The sequence below is a fragment of the Hyla sarda genome, chromosome 5, assembly GCF_029499605.1.
Source record: "Hyla sarda isolate aHylSar1 chromosome 5, aHylSar1.hap1, whole genome shotgun sequence".
NCBI classification, from domain to species: domain Eukaryota; kingdom Metazoa; phylum Chordata; class Amphibia; order Anura; family Hylidae; genus Hyla; species Hyla sarda.
In genome coordinates, this window is record NC_079193.1 from 279,857,443 (window position 1) to 279,877,062 (window position 19,620).

Here is a 19,620-nt window from a genome sequence, read left to right on the forward strand (position 1 = left end):
AGACCTGTACCAAACTGGGAAGACTGAGTCTGCAATAGGCAAGCAGCTTGGTGAGAAGAAATCAACTGTGGGAGCAATTATTAGAAAATGGAAGACATACAAGACCACTGAAGATATCCCTCGATCTGGGTCTCCACGCAAGATCTCATCCAGTGGTGTCAAAATGATCACAAGAACGGTGAGCAAAAATCGCAGAACCACATGGGGGGACCTAGTGAATGACCTGCAGAGAGCTGGGACCAAAGTAACAAAGGCTACCTGTAACAGAGCTGGATGTGGATCTTCTAACCTGTGTGGCTGATGGCTTGCCTGGATCTGGTCTTGACAACACAGGAGCAAAAGCAAAGGTGGATTTTAACGGTTTGAACACTTCTTCGGCCTCAGGAGTTCAGTCCTTTGGATTAGCAGTTTTCTTGGTAAGAGGTACGATGGGGGCAACCAAGGTGGAAGAATGTGGAATAAATTGCTGATAATAATTGGCAAAGCCGAGGAAGCGCTGAATCGCTTTCAAGCCAGAAGGTCGAGGCCAATCCAATACAGCGGACAACTTGTTAGGATCCATTTTTAGACCTTGACTGGTAATAATATACTCCAGAAACCGAAGGCTGGTCTTCTCAAAAGTACACTTTTCAAGTTTTGCATAGAGATGATTGTCTCGGAGGCGCTGTAAAACTTGGTAGAGGTGAGAACAATGAGTGTGGAGATTGGGCGAGTAGATGAGAATGTCATCCAAATAGAAAACAACACAGTAGTATAGGAGATCATGAAAAATGTCATTGACAAACTCCTGGAAGACTGCCGGAGCATTACAGAGTACAAACGGCATCACCAGATACTCGAAATGTCTGTCACAAGTATTAAACGCAGTCTTCCACTCGTCCCCTTCTCGTATACGAATCAAATTATAGCCCCACAGAGATCTAGTTTAGAGAAGGTCCTGGCACCCCGCAGACGATTAAATAATTCAGAGATTAAAGAAAGTGGGTAGCGGTTCTTTCTCGTAATTTTATTCAAGCCTAGGTAGTCGATGCAAGGTCGCAGAGACCAGTCTTTCTTTTCCAAGAAGAAGAAGGGTTCAGCAGGGAAAGAGGATTTCCTGATAAATCCCTTCTGAAGATTCTCCTGAATGTAATTAGACATAGCCTGAGTTTCAGGGACCGATAAAGGGTAAATTCTGCCCCGAGGAGGTGTGGAGCAGGGCAGTAAGTCAATAGGACAATCATATGGACGATGTGGTGGTAACTCTTCAGCTTTTTTCTCACTAAAGACATCAGCAAAGTCCTGTAGGAACAAAGGCAAACCGGGCAGAGGACAAGAAGATGGTTTCAGCTTAATCAAGCCTATTTGAATACAATTGTTCTTGCAATGCGAATCCCAACGAAGAACTTCTCCCGTTTTCCAATCCAGCTGCGGTCCATGGAGTTGCAACCATGGAAGGTCAAGCAGGAGAGGAGAAGTACAATGAGGTTGCGGTGGTTGCTGGAACATAGGTGCCAGATGAGGAAAGCGCTGAGGTCGTGCAGACTCCTTTTCTTGGCAAAGTTCCTCACGTCACTCAGAGAAACGGATATCAAACCGGGATGCCAACTGTATCAGATCATTTAAGGCAGAAGGCCATTCCCGGGCAGCAAGGGCATCCTTGATGTGACTGGATAGTCCCTTCTTGAAGGTGGCGCAAAGAGCCTCATTGTTCCATGATAACTGAGATGCCAGGGTACAAAACTGAATGGCATACTCCCCACAGAGGAGTTACCCTGCGAAAGATTTAGTAACGCCATCTCAGCGGAGGGGGCTCAGGCAGGTTCTTCAAAGACACCCCAAAATTCCGTTAGGAAAGCCTGGAGATTGGTTGTGAGAGGATCACTGGAGTTGCCCAGGCCAAAGCCCTTCCAGTTAGGAGACTGATGATGAATGCCACCTTTGCTCGTTCCGTAGGGAACTGTTCCACCATGAGTTCGATGTGCATTGAGCACTGAGTCACAAAATCCCGACAGGACTTAGGATCCCCCTCATATTTCTCTGGAAGAGACAAGCGGAGTTTCGTTCCGGAGGAGACGGCAGCAGCCGGAGGCAGCACTAGAGCAGGAGGAGGCTGTGGTTGTGACGGTTGCTGCTGAGCAGTTAGCAATTGATGCAACATGGCGGATAACTGGCTTAACTGCTGTGCCTGCTGGGCCAACTGCTGTGACGGGAGCGCCACAATGGAAGCGAGATCCGGACTATCAGGCAGAGGAACCCCAGCAGGATCCATGGCCAGATCTTGCTGTAACATGTGGATGTGGATCCTCTAACCTGTGTGGCTGATGACCGTAATGGGGAGTCTAAAGGTGCAGCTGGTCTTCACCAGAGCCCGGCGCAAGGCAGGATGAGCTTGCTGCGGCAGGTGACACCCAGGTTGCTACCCCCGACACGGCTTGACCACACAGGTAGCTGGGCAAGGCAAGGTACCAGAGGATAAGGCAGTAGCGAAGTCAAACGTAGCAGAAGGTCAAGGCCGGCGGCAAAGGTGCGCAGTCAAATAACGTAGCGGGAAGGTCTGGATACACGGGTAAGGCAAACAGGCAATATAGAATGCTTAATCTCAGGCTAGGGGCACTGAAGATCTGGCAGGGAAGTGTGGGAGGTGCAGGGACTTATAATGTGGTGTCAGGTGCAAACACTAATTATGGGCACACTGGCCCTTTAAATTTCAGAGCTCCGGCACCAGGGACACGCGCGCGCCGGAGCTGAAACACAGATGGAGTGAAGTTCTGGGAACATCCGAAGCATTGCATTGTAGCAGGCTGAAAACAACTTAAAATATACCTTTTACAACACTGCTGCATAACACGTGATAAAATATTAATGGTATCTTGCTGGAACCCCCAGAAGTGAACTAAATGATGTTCGCTGTTCGGGAGGCCTCCAGAGTCAACCCACGTGTGGAGATATCAAAGATGTCCTGCCAGGTAGTACACATATAAGTCAGGCAGGGACATTTCACCCTGCACCCTGCTGGAGAGTAGATAATTTGAGCTTCGACCGGTTATGGCCGCAAATAAAGCTTGTGAAAAGAGAGTGTAACTGTTTAAAAAAAAGCCATGGGTACGGGAGCAGAGGTGTGTTCGAGTAAAGACATTTGAGGTGGATTACAATTCTGAACAGGTTGATCTGGCTCAACTTCTCTTTGATAAAAGGCAGCAGAGGAAAAATATTTAACTGGTTGTCCTCCCCAAATGAGCAATTAATCTGTATCCCAAGAAACTTAAAACAGATAGGACCCATTTATTTTAATAGTCCAAACGTAGTCAGCTCGTGACTATGTTCAGGTAATTTTCTAAGCATGTATCAGTTATTGCTTAGACAGAAAATTGTGGTCTGCTCCTCTTCAGTCTGAGCCAAAATTTGTATATGCTTAGAAAATTACCTAAACATAGTCACGAGCTGACTACGTATATTCAGATTGCACATATATTCTGTATGTGTAATCTAGATGAGGAATAATTCATGGTATGAAGTAATAAAAAGACCTGAGCGTCCTGAGTTATGACAAATATACTATAACCTATGTGCATTACAACTGTGATCGCCATATCTGTAATTTTTTTATTTTTATATACAGCTGGTATGTGACTGCAATTTAATACTTTGTTACAATTCCTACATGCAGTAGCCTATTCTTATATAATATGACAGGCAGTTGACACATGGTCATTAATCCTATAGGCTGTCTTTTGATTTTTCTTATTCAAGTGCATAGTTTTGCCCTTTTTCAGTGAACTGCAATCTACACGTTTTGTCCATTTTGTCACTTCAGCAACTTGACTAGATATTTGTTAACTCTATCATGACTTTAGCCCTTGAAAGTGAACCTTTTGTCATCAGAAACCTATTTATAACAATACATTTATGTGTGGAAAATATGAAATAATCTTTCTGGAAAACAAACCTGTAAAAGTTCCCTCTAATAACAATCTATTAGGAAAAAACAAGAACAGCAGACTTTGATGAGAGAGGCCGAATGCTGAATAAAGGAGCTGTCCCAACTGGGCAAAATCCTGTCTCTTAGGTTAAGACCCCCTAATGATCAGCTAAAGATCTGGCTGCTGAAACCAAAGATACTGAAAGAATAAAGTAGTAAAATATGGAAGTGCTCAGATGATGCCACTGGGCATTGGGCACATGACCCTGCTGCCAAGCACCGGTCTCTACCTGCCTATACTGCATTGGATTAGTTCCAGCAGGGGATACTAGAATGGTAGCATGATACGTTTTGTGTTAGGCTGGGTTCACACCATGTTTTTGCAATACAGTTCCCGTATAAGTTTTCAATCTGAAAACCGTACAGAACTGTATTGAAAACCGTATGCATTGACTCTCCATTGAAAACCGTATGCATTGACTCTCCATTGAAAACCGTATGCATTGACTCTCCATTGAAAACCGTATGCCATAAGATGCACCAGGTTGTGTACTTTTTGCATCCTGTACAGTTTTGTCAGTTTTTACCCGTACCCAAAACCGTAGCCTACTACGGTTTTTGGTCCGGGTGAAAAACCGTATTGAAACGTATACTTTTTTTTTTTTTTTTACATGGGAGTCAATGGGAACAGTACAGAACCATATGTGCGTACGGTTCCACCGGTTTTCACCATACGGTTTTTGACTTTGCACAATTTTTTTCTTGGAATTTCAATCAAACAAGTGAAACTTTATTCATAATGGAATGAAAAGTTAAAAACGTATACTTTTTTTCTTAAAAAACGGATGCAACTGGACATAATTTTTACAACCTTATACGGATTAAAATGTGTACACACGTTTTGATACAGTTTAGTCAGGTTTTGAGGAATCCGTTATTTTTTTAATTAAAAACCTGGTAAGGGAACTGTATTGCAAAAAGATGGTGTGAACCCAGCCTTACCGTGTTTCCAGTTCATATACAACTTAAAGGGGTTCTCCGGTGCTTAAACATCTTATCCCCTATCCAAAGGATAGGGGATAAGATGCCTGATCGCGGGAGTCCCGCCGCTGGGGACCCCCGGCATCATGCACGCGGCACCCCATTTGTAATCAGTCCCCGGAGCGTGTTCCCTCTGGGTCTGATTACGGGTGACTACAGGGCGGGCGGCGTGTGATGTCACGCTCCGACCCTCAATGCAAGCCTACGGGAGGAGGCGTGATAGCTATCACGCCCCCTCCCGTAGGCTTGCACTGCGGTGCGGAGCGTTACGTCACATGCCGGCGCAGGCGTGACATCACACGCCGCCCGCCTGTAGCCCTGAACGAAGTGTTGCAGCATCTGAAAATCATGCTAGAAACCTCAAATGTGACCTAAAAACTTATGTGGTGCAAATGTGATCCAAACTGTTCTGCATTGTAACAACACAAATTACCGGCCTAATGCAATAGGACACATCGAATCGTGCTGCCCTTTTTTTATCTACGGTACTATCTAGCCTACAACAAAACAGCTGCCATATGAAAATACTGGAAGACTTCCATTTATATTGTCTATATTTGAAGTCAGAAATGTACTCGTCCCTTTTCTTGTAAAACTTAACTCTGTTTGTCTCAGGAACTGCTTGAAGCATTAGAGGTTTGCTATGGGGATTTTCTACTACTCTGGACAGTTCCTGAGACAAGCAGGTGTCAGCAGAGAGCACTGTTGTCAGACAGAAAAGAACAACTCAACTTCAGCAGCTGATAACTACTGGAAGGATTAAGATTTTTTAATAGAAGTAATTTACAAATCTGTTTAACTTTCTGGAGCCAGTTGATATATATATATATATATAAAAAGGTTTTTCCTGGAATAGCCCTTTAATACAATCTGAAGGATTAAAAAAGCTGAAAACTCTATTGCCATTTATTTCTAGTAAGGATGCCCTTTATAAGAAACCTTACCATGCACCATTCTACAGTCCCACCTCACGCCCTTTGAGAATTCACAATTTACAATCGTACCAAATGCATAAAGCAATGTATCACCAAAAATGAGATCAGGTTGTGTTCATTGTGCATTAACTTAGAATGAAATAGTAAATAAGTAAATGTTACTATTCAGGAGCAGAAGAAGCTCATCCATAAGAAGAATACCTCTGCTTTTTTAGCATGACGATTTGTTAATTTAACGATTTCTGCTTCCAGCGCAGCTACAGGCAGTTCAATCTCTTCTACCGCCTTCACCAATTCCTCTTTCATTTTGTCGTAGTCTTTCTGTTTTTGATGCCTTTCTGCTATAAGTGCCTTTATTCTTGCCTGGTAATTCAAAAATAAAATGGACATGTGGTTAGTAATATAAAACGGAAAAATGACATCACAATAGGTTGTTTTGTCACCCAATGAACAGGGTGACTTCTCTCAGACCTTCTCTATTCTCTCCTACTAGACTCATCCAACTCTTGGATATTCCTCATTTACCCTTAATGTCAGTCCCCTCCAGTGACTCTCCTTACTACAAAGTCCTGGCATAGCTTCACTTTTTAACTAGTTTCCACCCCTACACGCATAAGAACTCTTAATCATAACTCTTTGCTACCCAAATCTCCCAATTACAGCTGGCTTAGAAGGTTAAACATCATTTCTCTTCTGTGTTCTTTGTCTGCTTTTCCCTCCATTATTATTTGTTTCCAGGTGTTCTTCCAGTAAGTTTGCTTGCTCTTGACTGGAAGCGATGCCCTAAAAACATCCTTTAATTGGGTGAAACTGAATGTATGGAGTTTCCTTTGTTTTGTTTTTTTTACCATATAAAATAAAGATATGCTGAAGGTTCCAGGAAAGGAGGACCTACAACATACCAAAGAGCTGTGTGTGTGGTCTTTCTTGGCTAAAATAAAGTTCCCTTTTCCCTTCCAGTAGGATACTTAAGGGGTACCTGTCCCAATCTCTGGTGGCAGAATATGTATAAAGCTCCCAAGCAATTTCATAGCCTTGCAGAGACATTGACGCAATCAGAGAAAGAATTTCCGGACGTCCTAGAGACTTTGCATGGCACTTCTTAATGAAAGCATCCTAGGACTGCCTCAGTCTTGAAGCAAGTTTTAAGTTACATGATTGCTCGGGAGCTTTTAACATACCCTGCCGCCAGAGATCGTGACAGGTACCATTTATATTGAAAACAAATACAATAAGGTGAGATTCCTGCTTTTAGTAATACATTTTCTTAAAAACATAGAAAATTCCCAAAAGGGTACGTTCACACGTGCGGATTTTCAGCGGATTTTACGCTGCAGATCCGCTGGTGAAGGCCCACTCTATGCTGGCTTTATATGTGTCTGCTGGTAGCGGCAATACACCGCTACCAGCAGGCACACTGTGATGTGCGAGTCGCAGTACACTCGCACATCGCGGGAGCTCTCTGCCTAGCTCAGAGCAGGGAGACCGGCCGCGATGTGCGAGTACGCCGCGCACATCGCTGCAGTGTGTCTGCTCGTAGCAGCGTATTGCCGCTACCAGCAGGCACATGTAAAGCCAGCATAGGGCGGGGCCTTCACCAGCGGATCCACAGCTAAATACGCTGCAAAAATCCGCGCGTGTGAACGTACCCTAATAAAAATTCTATTCAATCATATCCCCACCTTACCCTTTTCAGATAAAAAAAGAAATTACAGCCACATGCAGACACATCAAAACCATTAAAATATAGCTTAACTGAAACCACATGGTTAATAGTACGAACAAAGAAAATTACTGAATTTGTGGGTTTTTGGTCACATAACATCCCAAACGAAATGAATCTAAATCAAAAAGTTACATTTATGCCACAAAAAATTATATAAATTACAGATCAAATATTAGGGGGAGGAATTATCATTCTCCTTCTTGCTGGCTTTGGATTAAAAAAAGGGAAACTAACATTTAGCTGTGTATGCATTAAAAAATTCACAAATCTTCACAAAATTTACAATTGATTGATGCATAGGCATCAAGGGTTATCTTTATATCTGTGTAAAAAATAACCTTATGCATTTAGCCATAAACCTTTAGATTATAATGTCTAAAGAGCAATCAAGAGTGAGATATCCAGAACTCTGACTGGAACTGTACATTTCTGCCTTTATTGAAAATGGATCTAATTAAAGAGGTTGTCCAGATAAATTATTTAATATAAAATGTTTTTGATGGGGGCAAAAAATATAAACACTCGCACCCACTTGCTTCTGATTCCCTGCATGTGCCATTCCAACAGTGCAAGTCCTTGACGCCTAGCTTGCCTTCTCGATACCTATAAAGTCCCTGCTTAGCCTACCACTGGGCCAGAATTTTCTATGTATCGAGACAAAAGCAGGAAGTGCTCAACAGTGGGAACCAGCACTACTCAGAACAGCACCTGCATGGGATTAGCAGCACGTGACTACCAGTGTTTTTGTCAGAGAATATATTTTCATAAATTAATTCTATGTGCGGGGACACCAGGGAGCAAAGACACAAGGTGGTGAGTGACGTGCGCGTCCCGCTATGCGAATTGCAGCCCCGCCGGTAGCGGGGACAGGAAGCGTTCACGGCCGGAGTGTCCAGCCGAAGCGCAACTGTAACAGTCATCCTGCAAGGATTACTCTCAAGGAGGAAATTCATGCCTCTGCGGAACGGTCTTAAGTACCTTGACAGGACCCTAGCAACCAGGACTTAATCTTTCGTGTCACAAATCAACATAAATCTGTTTGGTGTAAGCATCACAAGTCTCAGCAAGACAACAGGGCTCCCAAGGCGTTACGCTGCAGTCTCTCATCTAAAGCCAGCTGCATGTGTATTACCAACTGCATCAGCTCAGTAAAGATAGTCATCCGTAACCTGACGTCAGTGTGTTCATTTACTTCCCATGTCTGGCCCAGGAGAAGCTGTCCCCAAACCTTGGACCGTGTATAGGATAACAGTGCCTGGCATCACAAAATGATCAGGTATTTCCACCAACACCACCCCGTGTCACCACAGCAGCAACCCAGCCCAGCAAATGATTAGTGTCGGTGAGCATTTTTAAGGTTTAAAATACAAGCAGGAGCTTGCAGGGGGTGAGCAGTAGTTGAATACCTCCACCATGAGCATTTTTAAATATAGAAAATATTTATTCGGACAACCCGTTTACTAAATATCTTATAGCACACCATGATGATTTCAGGTCTTTGTCATGACATGAGTTCTTTGTGCTGGAATTGTTCTGTAGTCACAGTACAAATCTTGGTCATATAATTAGGTATCTTTCATGTTTGGACTGCCGTGAAGCATAGTTGATAAGACTTACCTGTGTCAACTGCGCAGTTTTCACTTCTTCAATAATTTGTTTCCTCATTGTATCAGCTAGGTTCTTCAGAAAAAAAGATACACATTACAAGTTATTTCAGACTATAAAAATATTCTACATATACCAGCGTGATCTGTTAGTAAGAATTAAAGACTTTGTCCCGTGTTTTTACTCTTTCTTATTTTATTGCTCCAGTGAACCTAAACCAAATGACACAACCTCGAAAAGAATCTACTGTAGATTAAAAATCTCTAAAATTAACTATACAATAAATTGGTCTATGTAAAGAACTCCTGATCATCTGCGGTCAGTGTGAACAAAACCAAAGATAAAAGCTTCATCTTGGTCGACTTATGGTCTTTTTTCAACTAGAAACGCAAACAAATCCAATAAAAATATATACTTACACAATCCTATCTGTTTATACATTGACTCTACACACAAAGTACAACTTGTTTTCAGCTAAAATAAAGTGCTCAGGTATCGATTTGTGTTTTCGTTGAATTGTGTTGGAAAAAAAAAAGAATCAAAACAGTTTTTTCCCAAATTGTTCAGCCTGGTACAAACGTGTTCCTATGTGTTAAAGAGCACTGCCACCTTGTGGAACATTAGACAATAAACAACTCTTTATTATGATGCAGAAAAAGCTCTATATAATAGGTATCCCTTTACAAGACGGCACTGGTAAAAATAAGCTTTTAAGACTGTTTTATGTTATTAGAAATTCTATTTACTTATCTTTAAAAACAAAAAAACTAAAATAAAAACTGGATGACACAAACATGTTGCCCAACTTTCCTTATAAAGCAAACCATGCGTAGTTAAAAATGTAGCTGCTGTCAAACAGGCTGCGGCAGAAAAATATCATGGTAGGGCAGTGTGCCAAGTGTACATGAGCGGTGATGCATACACTGTACTATATGCATCGCCACTCAATACATTTACTGGGCTAGACTCTCTCTCACCTGGCCGAGTACAATGAGCAGCAATGCACATAATACTGGTATTGTATCTACAGGAGCAGGAAGTCTGCCAACAGACAGGAGACCCTACTTCTTTACATACTTGATGTGTTTGGCGGGAGATAGATCTGTATATTGTGAAACAGAACCAGGATATGTAACACAGCTGGGTGTTGGGAAGGTTGGGTTAACTTACAGACAACTGATGCGGATAGTGTAATAGTGATCAGCCATACCCTTAAATAATTACTGGAAGAAGGATAAGGCCAGCGTGGAAAATGCAAAAAGATCCCTTTATTGGAAATCGAAATCACAGGACAAGGCAACCAGGAATGACGCGTTTCAGGCGTCTCATGATATGACTAAGGGTAGGTTCACGCCTGAAAAGCGTCATTCCTGGTTGCCTTGTCCTGTGATTTCGATATCATCCAATAAAGGGATCTTTTTGCATTTTCCACGCTGGCCTTATCCTTCTTCCTATATCTATTGGTGTTGCCGCACACCGGCCGTGCTGTGGACGGGACTTTGGTTTGGTGAGCTGATCTTCACATCTCTGCAATTAAATAATTACTGTCATTTAAAAAAAAAAGATACCGACATGTCAGATAATTGACAAAAGTTTTGATCAGCCAACTGAGATCCCCACCAATCTCTAGAATGAATGGGGAGAAGCTCTCAACTCTGTCTCCTCATTATAGGACTTTCTATAGAATCCATCTTCTGCAGCAACGAGACGGGTAAAAAAAAAAATTGTTCTAGCTATTGGGATGGAGGGGGGGGGGGAGTCTTAGCACCCAAACCCTAACCAATGAAAATGTTTGACATGTCTATGACCACAGTCAATAATAGGTGGACCATGGTCTGAGTCTGGACCCAGCTGCTGTCCACTCCAGACTCAAAGCCAAAGACTTAACTGTGCAATTTGCCACCATACAGGGGATACAACAGGTATATCGATGTTGATCTTAGTACCCCCGGGAAGCTTGCATCTCCCCTTACCCGCTCCCCACCTGTCTGCACCCTCAGTTCCTTTGAGATGTTTTATGGAACAAGAATAAAGAAGCACGGCAGTTTGGTGAGTGTTCTGTCCTTTTCTCTTTTCTTCCACGAAGTATTACAAGTATCTGCATTGCACTTTAGGATGTAGAGAACCACCTAGCCAGTATTAAGCGGACTTACATCCTGATCTAACAGGTTAATAGACCAAAGAATCACACACCAGAAGTATTACACAGCTAGCAGTGCCTGGCGGAATTCTCCTATACAGAGAAACCTACCATTAAGATTATAGACATTTCGCTATCAATGGGCAAACGTTTCAAATCAGTACTGTATTAAGAGTTATATAAGCTGCATTTGACAAAGGGGCATGTTCCGGACAAGAAGGGGCATGGCTTCAGTAAAAGGGCACAGCTTATGATGAGACATCATTCGCCTAAACTGTGTCAAAATTCCGATGAATGATTCTGGCATAGTTTAAGCCAATACAATATATGAATGTGATATATTTATCAACTGTGATAAATCTGGTGCATTCTCAGATTCTCTGGTGTAAGTTTAAACTGTCTAAGAACTGGTCAGAAATAGTAAATCTGGGGCAGTATCTTCTCAGGCCCTAGTAAAACCCCTGACAACTTACACACCATTCCCCCATAGTCCTTCACACCTTTGTACCAAGTAGACCTAAAGACCCTTTTAAGGTACAAGAGTAGATCACCATCTTTCACAACCCTTGTGCTGTATACCGTTTTCTTATACATCAAATAACACTATGCTGTTTTTGGTTTTATTAAGTATCATTATGTTTTCATATAAAATGTTTCTCTGTATCACCTTTAGGCGGGATTCTTCTTTAGCTGATCGGGCCTCCAGTTCTGATAATTTTTTCTTGGATGCTGCATGGCTCACAGACACATGAGAGAGCTCTTTAGTCGTATTATTACTCTGCTCTTCATTTCTCAGCTGACTTTTCTGCATGCGTTTGATGTCTGCTTCCAGTTTACTCTTCGTCTTATGACTATAATAATGAAAAACAAAATCAATGCTCGGTTTCCTGTTATGACCAACAAAATACAGTTCTTTCAGACAGTGACCTACAAAGACGTGCATGACTCGGCATATTAATTACAAAGGATAATAAATGAAAAACAGAGGTGAAGGTTGTAGGATGGCGCGATCTAATCAAGGTATGGCTAGAAAGTGGTGGCTTATAAAACATATCCACATTACTCATACATTCAACAAAACCAATTTACTCTGTACCTGAGGACCAGACCTAAGTGCCCTCAAATTTTTGTGGAATATTAAAGAGCATTAAACAATTACGTATGCACAAATCTTTGTATTGTCCTCTTCTGTCAAGTTGTTAAAAACTGTATGCAGCTATTTATTACTTGGCTGTTTCTGGAAAGCAGGGATAACTATATAGTATCTATTAGTGCTGGGCGGTATACCGGTTCGTACCGAATACCAAAATTTTTTTCCTGCACGATATGAATTTTGCCCATACCGCAATACCGGTTGGGCCCCTCCCCACCCCCCTCGAATGAGTGAATTATCCAACGCAGCGCGCTGTCCCCCACATTGGGGAACTAATCATTTGTGACCCGCGAGTGCTGTTCTGCTTCTCTTCTGCCCCCAATGAATTATCAGCTGCGCTGTCCCTACATCTATCCCCACATCATTTCACCGCAAGCGCTCCTCTGTTCATCCTCCTATGAGTTGCAAGCCGCCGCCGCTAGAAATTTGTACTGTACTACAAATAACGTTGCCCGGGCTGCAAAAATAAACAAAATAAACTTTAACTCACCTTCCGATGTTCCCTGTTACCAGCCTCACGGTCCCTCCGCTGCGGTCCTCGGGATGGGAACGTCACAGAGCCGTCAGCCTATCACCGGTTGCAGCGATGTCCCACCTCGGCCGCTGATAGGCTGATCCAACTGTCATGTAAGGAGCAGGACGGCTTCATACATGACAGCGCGCTCAGCCTATCACCGGCCGCAGCGATGTCTTGCCCCGGTCGATGATACGCTGGCAGCTCTGTGACTTTCCCGTCCCAAGGAAACAGTAAGAGGACCACAGCGCAGCACAGTGAAGATGGTACCAGAGCCTGGGAAACATTATTTGTAGTACAGTACAGATTTCTAGCGCTGGCGGCCCGCAACTCATAGGAGCATAAGCAGAGGAGCGCTTGCGGTGACCTGATGTGGGGACAGCGCGGCTGATAATTCATTGGGGGGGTATTGGAAGAAAAGCGGCGCCCAGGACACATTGGGGGAGGGGGGTGTTGGAAGAGAAGCGGCGCCCAGGACACATGGGGGGGGAAGATACCGTTAAATACAGTGGAACCGCCATCACTTACAAAAATACTGTGATACATGTTATTGCTCATACTGCCCAGCTCTAGTATCTCTAAACTATTAGAAAGATTTATTGAGAACTGTTGGAGTTGGTAGGCATTGTAAAATAAACTAAATTAAAATATGATGCAAAGACGATTTATTGTAACAGTCCTTTCAATAAATCAAATTGATGTTTCGGTCCTAACCGGACCTTCTTCAGAGTATACAGGACTGGTGCGGAGGAGAAGATATGTAGAGAAGTGGCCAGGTGCCGTGCAAATGGAGTGTATTGTAGCATGACAGAAGCCACTGTAGCGGTCTCCGAGGATTGGGATTCCTACTTGGGCACCTACTAGGAGGGAGTGCCATATTTATTGCACATAGAGTTGGTAGGCAACCACATTGAGCTGCAATGATGCCCATACTGACTGCACTGTTTTTTGTGTACAGTGCTTTATTTTAACACTGTCACACTTTTACATCAAACTAAACCCCATATGTAAACTGAAAAACTGATGGCCATAGGAAATCATGTTAAAGATTTACACTATGAAAACATAGTATACATGTTGAATTTCTACTCTGGAAAACTGATTAAGTAAATGTGCCCCTAATGTAGTGTTAATGAACCTCTAAAATGTATGTAACATTTTAGAACTTTTATTGAAATCAAATAACTTTCAATCAGATGAAAAGCAATATAATAGACTTAAAGGGGTATTCCAGGATTTTTTTTTATTTGACTATGCTACAGGGGCTGTAAAATTTGTGTAGTTCATAATATAGTGTCTGTATCTGTAATTCTTCTGTGATCTTTGCCCCAATATTTACAGCATACAAAATTACTCATGTCTCAGGTTTTCCCAGGTTGCATTGTGGCCAAGACATGACATCACTAGTATGGTGTGCAAAGAGAGTCTGTCCTGCTTCAATGGGTGGAGAGACCACTGAGTGAGAGAGATATCCTTTTCCAACAGCTGTAGGCACCCTGGTTAGAAAACATTGGTCTTTTGAACACAATGCAGCTCATTTGTGTTTCAATGGGTGGGGTGGCTGATGTGTGGGAGGGAGGAAATTGACCTCACACTTACAAACAAGGAATTATGGGATGTGTAGTTTGAGAGAACGACCTCCAACAGGCAATACCTAGTTCACAAAAAGATAGCCACAGTAATCTCACAACACAGCCATTTAGCCCCAATACAAGCACAGATCCTTTCTAAGAATGTCCATTACTGCCTGGCTGGTACATACTAAAATCCCCTTATGGTGGATAACCCCTTTAAGTTAGGATAAGCCTTTACAGACTATATTTTTGTAGTTTCTATCTCCTTTGTATACCGTTGCGAGACAAAGTAGATAAACCCTTTGGAACTACCTGCATTTTTGCATTAATTATTAGAAAAATTTGGACTGGTTAAGCTTCTGGTGTTCTCAACAAGGTGTTTTTGGAGAGGTCTTACTGTATCTCACAAACAGATGTACTCCATGTATTTTATTATGTACATTGAGTAAACATTTACAGTGCAGGAAGATCTTCCTTTGCAACACTCATATCCAATAAACATTTCCCGTAGCTGGAATAATATTTGAACAACTTTGGAGAATAATTTTGGACCATCCCTTACTGCAAATGTGTTTCGATTCATCAATATTTCTAGGATGCCTTGTGTGAACAGCGCATCAGGTTATACTACAGCATCTTCATAAGGTTAAGGTCAGGACTCTGACTTTGCTTCGTCATTCCAAAATACAAACTTTTTTTTTAACCTTGCTCAGCTGACTTACTTAAAGGGGTACTCCGGCGCTAAGACATCTTATCCCCCATCCTTTGGATAGGGGATAAGATGTCTTAGCGCCGAAGTACCCCTTTAAGTGCTTTTGGTCATTGCTTTCTGTATCACCCAATGTCTCTTTAGATTACATTCATTGACTGCTGCCCGTATTTCCTCTTGTAAAGTGCATTAATACACTTTTGAATACTTTGTTCTCACAATGATTACAAGGTTTCCTAAGGCAGCAAAGTTGCCCTAATCCATGAAGGTCTCCAACCTTACTTGAAAATAACAGATTCGGCTGTAACTAGGCTTTGTGTGCCTTTATTTATTAGAGCTCTGCTTGTCCCACCAACACTTCCCATATTTCGTCTCAGCACAGAGACACATAAGCAATAGCTGCAGGGACTAGACAGTGTTCTGGACAGTGAAGGGACCCCTAGTGGTACAAAGTATGAAGCTTTTTTCACTCCAAAATATTCCAATGTTTATTACAAATATACATATGTTATTATCTACATTATTAAAAAGTTTTTGAAACTGACAGTGCATATTTAAAGAACTCTAGAGATATTTGGTAATAAAAAGATGATCCACCTCTGTTTACTCTTTTTTAATTTTACTCTTTTTGTTATATATTTTGTTCTCTTTTTTAACTGTGTTTAAGCTTATATTTATAATAAAGTGCAAAACAATGCAATATACAAAACATTCCTGATGCAACTAGGGATGGGTTCACATCATAATTGTGCCATCCATGGTAAGTATACCGTACAATAGCAAGCTGTCAACATGGGATGGAGCTGTACAGTGGTCCCTCAAGTTACAATATTAGTTGGTTTCAGGATGACCATTGTATGTTGAAACCATATCTTTATGGAAACCTGGTAATTTGTTCTGAAGCTCCCAAAATGTCATCCAAAAATATAAAAAGTGAGGATTAAAGTAGATATCTAATATAGATAAAGGAAATCCGTACATGTAAAAGTAAGAAAGAGCTGCTGGGAGCTGTAAGTCACTGTCTATGTAGAGGACAGGAGCTTCTTCAGGATCCTGTACAGAACACGCAATGTCCTAAAAAAGTAAAATGGAGCCGCCCTTACTTGGTGTCCAAAGGAGCAGGTAACCCTGGCACAGGTGAAGAGAAGTACAGAACATGTAATACCTCCCTGTACTGTAGGGAGGCGCTATCAGACACCAGTCAGTGCATACACTTCAGTAATACAGGGGTTTTACCAGTGAATGCCCATTCTGATTGGTCGGTTCTTCCGGTCATTGACATGTTTCTCAGATCTGAACTGTCTGTAGCATTGTATGTTGAGTCTGGTTGCAAGTTACAATGGTCCAGGGAAGACCATTCTAAGCTGAAAATATTGTAACCTGAGGCCATTGTAAGTTGAAGGATCACTGTATATGTGCATGGACCCCATTGACTTTATAGGCCTGACTTTAAATTGACTTTAAAATTAGTGACCTGATTACGGTCATAATATAGAAACATAGAATGTGTTGGCAGATAAGAACCATTTGGCTCATCTAGTCTACCCAATAATCTGAATACTATGAATAGTCATTGGCCCTATCTATATAAAGGATAGCCTAATGCCCAGGGCTCAAGTTCTGCAGGAACGTGTGGGAACTGAGTTCCTGCACTTTTTCCACAGCAGGAACACCATTCCCATTAGCAGGACCAGCCCTTGATTTGAAATCTTTGTTCCCACACTTTTTTTTCCCAGGACTTGACCCCTGCTTATGCCTATCCCATGCATGCTTAAACTCCTTCACTGTATTTGCAGCGACCACTTCTGCAGGAAGGCTATTCCATGCATCCACTACCATCTCAGTAAAATGATACTCCCTTATAGTATATCCCTTTTAAACCTTTGCCCCTTAAATTTATAACTATGTCGTCTTATTGTAGTTTTCTTTCTTTTAAATATACCTTGTTTATTCCTTTTCTGTATTTAAAAGTCTCTATAATATTCCCTCTGTCTCTTCTTTCTTCCAAGCTATACATGTTAAGGTCCTTTAACCTTTCCTGGTAAGTTTTATCCTGCAGTCCATGTACTAGTTTAAATGTATATTATAAATATATATGTGTTTGCTCTGAATCTGAGTCAATAATCGTACACGTTTGGTAAACAACCCAAAAGTAGTCACTATTTGACTAAAATAAATGGGCCCATGCCTGTCTGGATATTTATACATCAGCCTCCCATTTTGACAGTATGCCTAGGTATTCGTGCCATGGACAGCTCACAATGACAGTTTTCAGTTGTTAATATTCTAATTTCCATATAGCCGAAGTTAACCACAGTTTGGGCTTCATTGGAAAAATGACTTGAATGTCTATTAAGTCTGTTGCAAAAATACAAATCCTAGCATGCCTAGACAGCCTTTGGATGTCCAAGCAGGCTGAGAGTTGTAGTTTTGCAACAGCTGGAGGCACCCTGCTCTATACTATGTACTACCTAAAACATAATCTGTGAATATGACCATGATCCTGCAGCAGAACAACAAAAGTCTCTGGGTAAAAAAGGCACTGTTAAAATTCATAGTGAAAAATCATTACTCAACCTGTTTGCAGTCTTTATGGCCGTGTCCTCGTTTTCCAGATCGAGGGTCCTATTTTCATATTCTAAGTCCCTTAGTGCATGAAGTTTTTTATGAAGCTGCTGCTCCAAATGAGATAACTGAGTCTGGAAATCTGATTTCTTAAATAAAAAAGGGAAAACAAAATATTAACTCAATGGTGTTTAATGCAAAGTTCTGCTCTGTATTTTAAAAGGAACAAAAAATGTTAGCTGTAGTTTGCGATTTTTTTTTCATGATTTATGTACATGCCATATTGCATATAGAGATATACTTTACAACGGCCACATGTAGTCGGGAGCTAGCTCACTCACTTTTACATCAGAATTTTCTAGGCATGCCCTGTGACCTGTGCAGAGGTCACTGTGCAGAAAGGTGGTTGAGGTGAGCTGTGACCATCACTTACTAAAGGGGTACTCCGCCCCTAGACCCTATACCCTTACAAAGGATAGGGGATAAGATGCCTGATGGCAGGGGTCCAGTCGCTGGGAACCCCCGCGATCTCTCCTGCAGCACTCCTGAGATCTGGTGCATGGAGCGAGTGAGCTCCGTGCCTGATGACTGGTGATGCAGGGGCCGGAGGATCGTGACATCACGGCCCTGCTCCTTGTGATGCCACGCACCGCCCCTTAATGCAAGTCTATGGGAGGATGCGTGGTAGCCACCACACCCCCTTCCAAGGCTTGCATTTAGGGGGCGGGGCGTGAAGTCACGATGGCGAGGGGCCGTGATGTCACGATCCTCCGGCCCCTGCATCACCAGTCATCAGGCACGGAGCTCGCTCGCTCCATGCACCAGATCTCAAGGGTTCTGCAGGACAGATTGTGGGGGTTCCCAGTGTCGGGACCCCCACAATCCAACATCTTATCCCCTATCCTTTGGATAGGGGATAAGATGTCTAGGGGTGGAGTACCCCTTTAATGGTGGATCCAGTGGATCCTGTGTGGTCTATATATTGGTGTAATGTTTCATTGCAATCCGGCCTGTGATGATAATGATTGGTGAAATGTACCCAGAACTGGCCATGTTTTAGTCTTCCTCTGAAACCTTGTCCTCTTCACTGCCTCCCCTCCCCCTACACATTGATGGCCTGTACACAGGATGGACCATCTTATTTTAACATCCCAGAGAACCTGTTTCACTCTGCAAATGATAATTCTGCTGACTTCAGAACTGAATTGCCCCAGTATTCTTTGCCAACTCAATGAAGACAAGATATTACATAGATTTCCCAGTGAATATGAGAATATGGTACAGGGCACAACAATCGACTAGAAGAAAGAGAATTACAATGGATTTATAGATGTATTTGTTATTAGCAGAGAAAGTATTACACAATTACCTGAATTTCAGCTTCCTGTGAATGTTTAGAATGGGTATTTGATAGATCTTTGTATTTCTTTTCTTGATCATCCAGTTCATACTTTACGTCATTAACCTAAAAGAAATAAGAAAAGGTCAGGGATTGCTATTGTTCATGTGAGGGCCCCTATAACTCATCACTCACAGTGTGATAAAGACAGAAAAAACACAATTCAACCATTTGTGTGCAGAATACTGACTTCCACTTATCTAGGCACTAGGTGGTCATTTATTATATGCAACGTTATGGTGTGCCGCACAGGTAAAGCCCCACCTATTTTCAGTCAATTTGATTAACAAGAGGCCCATACCTGGCTGCCATTGAGCCCAGCACTGAAATACTAGTTCACACATTTCTACAACTTCTA

The 19,620-nt window shown here is 42.2% G+C and overlaps 1 protein-coding gene across 10 annotated transcripts in view; it reads right to left on the reverse strand.

Annotated features, from left to right (window-relative positions):
* Window positions 1-19,620, reverse strand: part of CCDC178 (coiled-coil domain containing 178) — a 372,333-nt gene that overhangs the window by 226,841 nt on the left and 125,872 nt on the right. For all 10 annotated transcript variants that reach the window (XM_056521798.1, XM_056521799.1, XM_056521800.1 and 7 more), the window contains exons 9-13: window positions 19,233-19,328; window positions 17,876-18,012; window positions 12,016-12,199; window positions 9,221-9,283; window positions 6,079-6,240 (exon numbers count right to left, since the gene is read on the reverse strand). In XM_056521798.1, coding sequence (XP_056377773.1) covers window positions 6,079-6,240; window positions 9,221-9,283; window positions 12,016-12,199; window positions 17,876-18,012; window positions 19,233-19,328 — 642 coding nt within the window. The remainder of the gene's footprint in view (window positions 1-6,078; window positions 6,241-9,220; window positions 9,284-12,015; window positions 12,200-17,875; window positions 18,013-19,232; window positions 19,329-19,620) is intronic.